This window comes from Beta vulgaris, chromosome 1 (assembly GCF_026745355.1).
Source record: "Beta vulgaris subsp. vulgaris cultivar EL10 chromosome 1, EL10.2, whole genome shotgun sequence".
Taxonomy (NCBI): domain Eukaryota; kingdom Viridiplantae; phylum Streptophyta; class Magnoliopsida; order Caryophyllales; family Amaranthaceae; genus Beta; species Beta vulgaris.
The window spans coordinates 60,918,852-60,926,560 of NC_079202.1; the positions used below are offsets into that span (position 1 = coordinate 60,918,852).

General features: G+C 35.8%; 1 protein-coding gene across 1 annotated transcript; it reads left to right on the forward strand.

Annotated features, from left to right (window-relative positions):
* The first annotated feature begins 3,281 nt into the window (after window positions 1-3,281).
* Window positions 3,282-7,709, forward strand: LOC104883650 (uncharacterized). The gene is made up of 2 exons (XM_010668223.4): window positions 3,282-4,184; window positions 7,282-7,709. The coding sequence occupies exons 1-2, from the start codon at window positions 3,453-3,455 to the stop codon at window positions 7,441-7,443; spliced, it is 894 nt and encodes a 297-aa protein (XP_010666525.2). The 5' UTR covers window positions 3,282-3,452; the 3' UTR covers window positions 7,444-7,709.

Here is a 7,709-nt window from a genome sequence, read left to right on the forward strand (position 1 = left end):
GATCATCATGTACTCTTAGTTACTCACGTACATAAATCAAATATATACGGGATACATGTACGTTATTTGGAATTTCACTAATGAATGAAACTTTTACTTAGTTAGATTAGTTGTTATCAAAGTTATGTGGTGGATTATTTTAGGCAAATTTTGGGGATGAATTGTGCATCTTTTCAACAGATACCCCCGAGTTTTCAAAAAAATCACCAAGTACCCCCTGTATTTTCAAAATTCACCAATTATCACTCAGTTTATGTAAATTTATTCAAATACCCTTAATGACTAACGGTGTTAACCGTCGTTAATCTTAACCGTAACTAATCCTAATTAACCTACCTAAACCCTAATCAACCTAAGTAAACCCTAAAACCTAACTCCTAACCCCCCAGCAGGCCCCTCCCACCATCCCAACACCCCCAGCAGCCCCCTCCCACCACCCCCCGTAGCCCCCTCCCTCACCCCGTCAAATTGCCCCCTTCCCAATGCTAAAAGCTTACATCATATCATACTATAGAACAAAACTGGAGACAGTGCAGAGGGAGATCTGGACCCGCGACGGGGGTGGGATTTTGGGCTCGTGACGGGGATGGGGGTGGGTTTCCGGGCTCGCGACAGGGAGTGGGGGGAGGGGTGGGATTCTTTGCTTGCGACGGGGGGGTGGGGTTCTAGGCTCGCGACGGGGGCTGCGGGGGGTTGTTGGGGTGGGGGCAGTGGTGGTGGGAGGGTGGGGGAGGGGGAGGTAGGAATGTTGGGGTCTAGGGTTAGGGTTTACTGGGTTAGGGTTAGAATTAAGTAATATAGTTAGTGGGTTAGGATTTAATTAGGTTTTAAAAAGAAAAATTAGGATTAATGACTAATGATCGTTAACGCTGTTAGTCACTAAGGGTATTTGAGTGTATTTACATAAAAATGAAAGGTATCTGATGAATTTTGAAAATATGGGGGTAACTGTTATTTATTTATTTTTTTGAAAACTATAGGGTATTATCTGGTGAAAAAACCGTTTAAACATTATATTTGAAGTTTTTGTATGGTGAAATCAATTTATGTAAGCTTCATCTTAGCATGCCATCAGGCCATCAAGTCAACTATATATAACGAAAGAGACAAGGAAGAATGGTTGTGTTTTGAGAGACCGACACTTTGTTAGACGTTATGTTATTTATCATCATCTTTTTTAAAAAAAATAATTGCTTGTTCGTGTTGGAGTCAATTTAAATTTAACCAAAACTGGTAAATAAAGAATTAAACTAAAACGTCTTATCTCGTTTACTTATTACTCCCTCCGTCTCATTATATAGTGCTTACATTTCTTTTTAGGTGTGCCAAAATGTTGTGTTTATTTATTTGTTATCAATTTGTCTGGACTATATTATCCTTCATTTATACATAAAACTTTCCAAAATACCTCTACATTTTTTTTAAAATATGTGCCCCTATTTATTGTTTTAGAACATTTATTGCTCTTTCATTATTTTTTTTGAGGGGAATATTGCTCTTTCATTTTATTTTAAAGGAAAAAGAAGAAGAAAAAAACTAGTTCTAAGACAAAAATATCTAATAAGCATTTACTTAAATATATGTTTTTGTAAAATCCTAAAACTCATTCTATTTTCCTTAATTCTTGTAAAAGATGAGAAGTGAACACTATATTATGGGACGGAGGGAGTACCAATTATATTTTTGAAAAACACATTTAAACAATTTTAACAGTATATTATATGAGTACAATTCTCATACAAATTAGCATCAATTATGATTAAATTTTAATTAATCCAAGAGACTTTACTACAGTAAACCAAATAAGAAAGATCTAGACCATAATAGACCAAATATGAACAAATTCTATACCAGATGACTTATATAAAAGTATTAAATGCAGAGAGTAGATTTTAAGGGTATGTTGTATTCAATTTACAATTCCTAAATCATCTAATTTTTTTTTCTGAAGTTCTCCCAATTGGACGGTCCCTCCTCCTTTTTCATAGACTTGTTATCGTGGATGCACTCAAGATTGGGTCGGCATGACCTATTATCTTTTGTTGCTCTCGCGTGGGCTGCTTGGTCGTATAGGAATTACGTGCTTCATGTTGAATCATGGTGTTGTTTGGAGTTAGGAATGGTTGGTTTTGTACGTCTTTGTGACTGATTATAAGGCTTATGCGGGGCGATACTTGCGAGATCTGTTGCTGACAACACCGTGATTTCTCGTCCTAGTTGGCTCCCCCCAGGGCAGGGTACTTTTGAGGTTAATGTTGATGTTGTTGTCATAGGTAATATGGACTCTAGCATGACTGCTTTAATTCATGACTGTAACAACATAATTATGGTTGTAGTTGACTAGAGCTCGTTGGTCTGCTGCTCTTGCCGAGTCCATGGATGCCAAGTCCGGTCTTCAGGTCGCACACATGTTAGGTTATATCCACATCAAGCTTGAAACCAATTATGCTTTGAATATGTTGAAGACTATTCACTTGAAGAAATTCTAACACTCTCCTATTGATAATATATATGAAGATGTGTATCATGTCTTGGGGAAAATTTTCTTTCTTTTTTGATCTTTCATGTGAAAAGGCGTGGTAATATGGTGACTCATTTAGTTGCTAGATTTTATCCTTTTAATAAGATACGAACAAGTGTTTGCTGATCCCTTTTCACAAATTATTTTAACCTTAGCGAAACTTTTTTTTTTTTTGATAAGGAGAAAAAACTTGGGCTAACCCTCTAATCAGGGGGCCAACCTAAAACATCCTTGCGGATGATAAGGGAAAAACCCATACAGTACGGAGGAAACCAGTAGAGTAAAGATTGGTGGCGATGCGCCTTCTTTGCCATGAAATCAGCCGCCTGGTTAGCCTCCCGAAAAATGACGAAACTAACACTCCACAAAAGACCGAGCATCCACCCCTACATCATTAATAATGTTAGAAACCTTAGCTAAACTTGATTTCTCTTAATAATTTTGTTCACCGTTTACCTTCAAACACAAAAGTTTGCAAACTTTTAGCAAGAATTACAAACTTCAGTTAACCAACTAAACTTTTCTCAATCTTTCTAAAACTAAGTTAAAGTAAGATGAGCATAACATAGTTTGGAATCTTCTCCAAATCACATGCAATTTTTCATGGCTAGATTGGCCTCTTCCACATGTACAATATCTTTAGAAGAAGAAACGTGCAAGTCTTTGATTTTACAACTTTACCCCCAAATTATTTAGAGTGGCATATTCATGGTGCAAAAACTGATTCCATATTTTTTATTTTCTACAAAATACTTCGTCCCTTTTTATGGTTCAAAAAATACCCTTTTGTATTCACAAAACAAATTTGCTCGAATCTTCTACTCACACTTGTTCTGTTTTCCCTGCCTCTCGTTTTCGTTCTCTCTTTATTTTCATCAGTTTCTTCTCTTCAATTTTCATGAAAACTTACTGAAACTTCATAAAAACAATCATGAATTCTACTGCAATTAAACCATCTTCATCTACATTTTTTAATCAAAAGCTTTTTAATCCCAACAATAATCCTTATCAAAGAGCAGTTTCCTTTTTTTCCTTATCAATTTTTAAGCCAAAACCCAGAAAAAAATCACTATACATATCATGTAAACTTCCAATTAATTCACCTCATAACAATTTCAATACCTTCAATCATTCACTACCCTTAAATCCCTTTTCATTATTAGCTCCAATTTTGCAAAACATAAGAAATTTCACTGCAAAAACAGCAAAATTTAGGTGGGTTTCTTATTTAAAAGACCCAGCAATAGATGAAATTATTGGTTGTAATAATAATAATAACAACAAAAAGATTCAATTTTTACACAATGGTGGACTTGGGATGGCACTTTTAACGGTACAATCAACGGCTAGGGACCGTTTTAGCCCGGTAATGGCAACTTTGGCGGCAAATCCAACGTTTGTTAGTGGATTATTGGCATGGTTTTTGGCTCAATCAACTAAAGTTTTGTTGAATTTTTATGTTGAGAGAAAATGGGATTTGAGGTTTTTTTGTGCTTCAGGTGGTATGCCTTCTTCTCACTCTGCTTTGTGTACTGCAATGACAACTTCAGTGGCACTTTGTCATGGTGTTGCTGATGCTTTGTTCCCAGTTTGTTTGGGGTTTAGCCTTATTGTTATGTATGATGCTACTGGTGTCAGGAGACATGCTGGTATGCAAGCTAAGGTAAAAAAAAAAATTATGCACTATCTATATGAATTTTGCAACTTTAATATGCAATTTTTGTAAGTTTGTCTGTTTCTAAATACATGCAATGTGTTAGACTTTCGCACCTACCAATGCACTACTTAGATGGTTAAAATCTTTAATTACCGATTAGTAAAATTTATAAAAAAAGTTGATATTTTGAAAATACCTCTATAGATTAATCCAATAAAATATTATATGATAACATTTGTATTTTGCAAATTTAGTTGTTTGAGACTAATTCAATAAAATATTATATTAGTTTTAGAATGCGGTCAAACTGTCAAAGTTAGTATTTAGAGACTAATCCAATAAAATATTATATGATAACATTTGTATTTTGCAAATTTAGTATTTTGAGATTAATCCAATAAAATATTATATTAGTTTTAGAATGCGGTCAAAGTTAGTATTTAAATAGTGAATTTTTTTAATATTGAGTGTATTTAGAAGCGGAGGTTGTATTTTGCACTCATGATTTTACTTAAAACTTAGTTATATACTCCTATATAGCCATGTGTTTATGTTTCTTCTTGTTCAGGTGGGATCTATATTGGTTTAGTAGCAGTGTGCTGTATTAGTGATAGTTGACGAGTAGTGATTTTTAGGTACTTGTGTGCATATGTGCAATATATACATAGTTTGGATTTACACTGGGTCTTTGTTGACATACGCCTTGTTTGGTGATATGCTTTATGCTGGATTACTTGACCTGTTTGACCGCCTCGTCGTGTACTCGTGTTAGCTGTTGGTTTATGTTGACAGTTATTAGTTAGCTAGTAGTGGTAGTTATTTACAAAGATGTTTGGTGACTAAGTTGCTGGCTATCAGCAAATTATAGGCAAAATACCAATATTTGGGCAAAACACTCTGAAATCAATGATGAGAAATTGCTTCATGCCCTTTTTTGTTTTGGTTGGGAAGCTGGCTTTGATCACATGAAAGAGCCAAAAAGATAGAAGCCAATCACTAAACAGAACGTGCCAACAAGCCGAATTTGCTTTCATAGGATAATCTTATTACGATTAAGGTATATAATGTTGTGTACTTAGCTGTTCAAGGAAGATATATAGGCAGTGACTTTTACTTAGGTAGGTGCATTGAGGTGGGAGAAAATGAGTAACATATGCCTTGAATTTGATGTTCCCTACTATAATACTCCAGTTAGTACTTGTGCTGGGATGATATTGATTCGGTGGCATCCATGGGTATATTTCAGATACCGATCAGAGTTCTGCTCTAGACATAAACATACATATAGGGACTAAATTTTTGTTGAAGTCGGGGTTTGGCTACATTTTCTAACTTGTTTTAGGCTTTGTTTTCTACAACTTATTTTAGGAACTTACTGTGTTATTTACTCCTTTAAGAATTAGATCATACTGGATCACTCGATCAGAAGATTTAGACTATGTCACGACAAGTATCATGCTAGATTAGACAAGGCCACCCTAGAAGAGAAAAAGCCAAACCAGATCAGACCATATCAAGTGCTGTATTACAAAACTTACCCACCTTCAATAAAATTCAGACCAGTAAAAAGACATAAATCAGAGCAGATCTTGAGAAATACAAACCAAAACACCTTATTTCAGGTGAAGAGCCTTAGCCTTATTGCAAGTATTAGTCCTTGAGCCTGGGGCTCTAAGTGTGACCAAATTTGTGCGTCATCTAGTTCTGAAATCAATTAAAAGGTCCTTGATTATATACACTTGGCAGATTAATCAGTACATGGGATTGAGAGGTTCAACTTGTTCGTGTCACGTGATATAGAGGACTATGGCACGTATTGTGAGTTTAAAGTTGAATATCATTGTACTGTTGCATGCTGACTGCTGAGTAATATGAGATAACTTTTCTTATCTCTATTTACAAAATGGAGCATGGACATTTCTTCAACAAACTTACTTTTATTTCCGTCTTTCCCCTTGTTCCTGACTTGTTGAATTTGTTTGGGCATCCCATATTTCGTCTAGCATCTTAATGCATCTGCCTCCCAATGTCATTGCTCTTTTGCTGCTGTCTTGTTGATCTTTAGCATTCACATACGATAAGACTTCAATTCACAGTGTGATGGCATTATTGGGCATTGTATAATCTCAGTCCTCTAGCTCTGGCTGTGTCCTTCACTCGTTGATGAGAGAATATGCAGATACTGGATTGTATAGTTTGTTAATTATCTCAGACCAATGGCTTGTGTCTACATGGTGAATTGGGATATAGTCTTAATTGTCTAGCCATTGTTTCTTCCAAAATCTCAGTTTGACACCTTGTTTATGTAACATTGATAGTTGAAAAGCATTTCTTTGTACAAGTGAGGGTAGCTCAAAGTTTAAGAAAAGTTTAGCCACCAACCCCTGTTGATCCATATTTAGACCGTGCTCCGATTCCGAGGTTACAAAGCTTAGAGTGTATTGCTAAGTGTGATATTTTTGTGGATGCCATTTAGCTTAGTTGGTAAAGTGGTGGTGGTATCCAAGAGATGGGATCGAATCTCTGTATCATCATAGTGCGTAGTCACTCATTTACACCAAAAAAGAAAAGAGTGATATTTTTGAGTTTAGCGAGTGGTGAATAATTGTGGAGGAGAATGAGACACAACACTCATATTTCCCCACAGATTGTACAAGAGCTCTTCTTTCTTAATGAAGGGTGCAAATGTCTCAAAGGTCCAAGTGATCAGAGGCCAACCGATCTTCCCCTACGGAGAAAGGGCTTCATTGTCACAATTTCACTAAATCTGTCTTATACTTCTAGTACTTAAGAAGATTATTAAGAAATTTGATGCTGAGGGAGTGGAGATTCTAATTTCTATATGTATGATTTTTTTAGTTGTGACCTTAAGGGTGTGTTTGGAAATCACGCATTGAAAGTGACAAGATAGCTAACAATTGGAAGTTAAAGTGTTTCTTTAGATGAAAAGATAGCTTAAAGCTGAAACATGGATAGGTACATAGTTGCTACTTTTCATTGGCAAACTCTTACATAGTTGCAGCAAGTAAGATCTGCAGGCTGCAGCTGTTTTGTACTGCAGTAAAATTATATGAAATGGCTGATTTTTGGTTCATTCAATTAGGTTCTGAACAAGATCATCGAGGATTTATTTCAAGGTCATCCCATCAGTGAAAGAAAGCTTAAAGAACTTCTCGGCCATACTCCGTCACAGGTCATTGCTGGAGCTTTTCTTGGAATTGCGGTGGCGTGTTTTTGTTGTCAGAGTTGTTTGATTCCGATTTAATCTGCTCGTGTTGCTACTGATCAAAACCAGTCTCCCCCAGCTTGCAACTTCTGGTTGCTGGAAGAGCTTTGAAACAGCAATATCATTGTAGTGATGATATTAGGAGTTAATCGTTATGTGCCATAATCATCATTATATATGTTCATTGAGGAGGAAGCTATTGGGTATATAGTTCGAATTTTGAAAGTAAGCCATCTTGATTCAACTGTTGTAATTTGAACAAGAATGATTAGTGAATGGGATGAATTGTATATTGCTATTCAGTA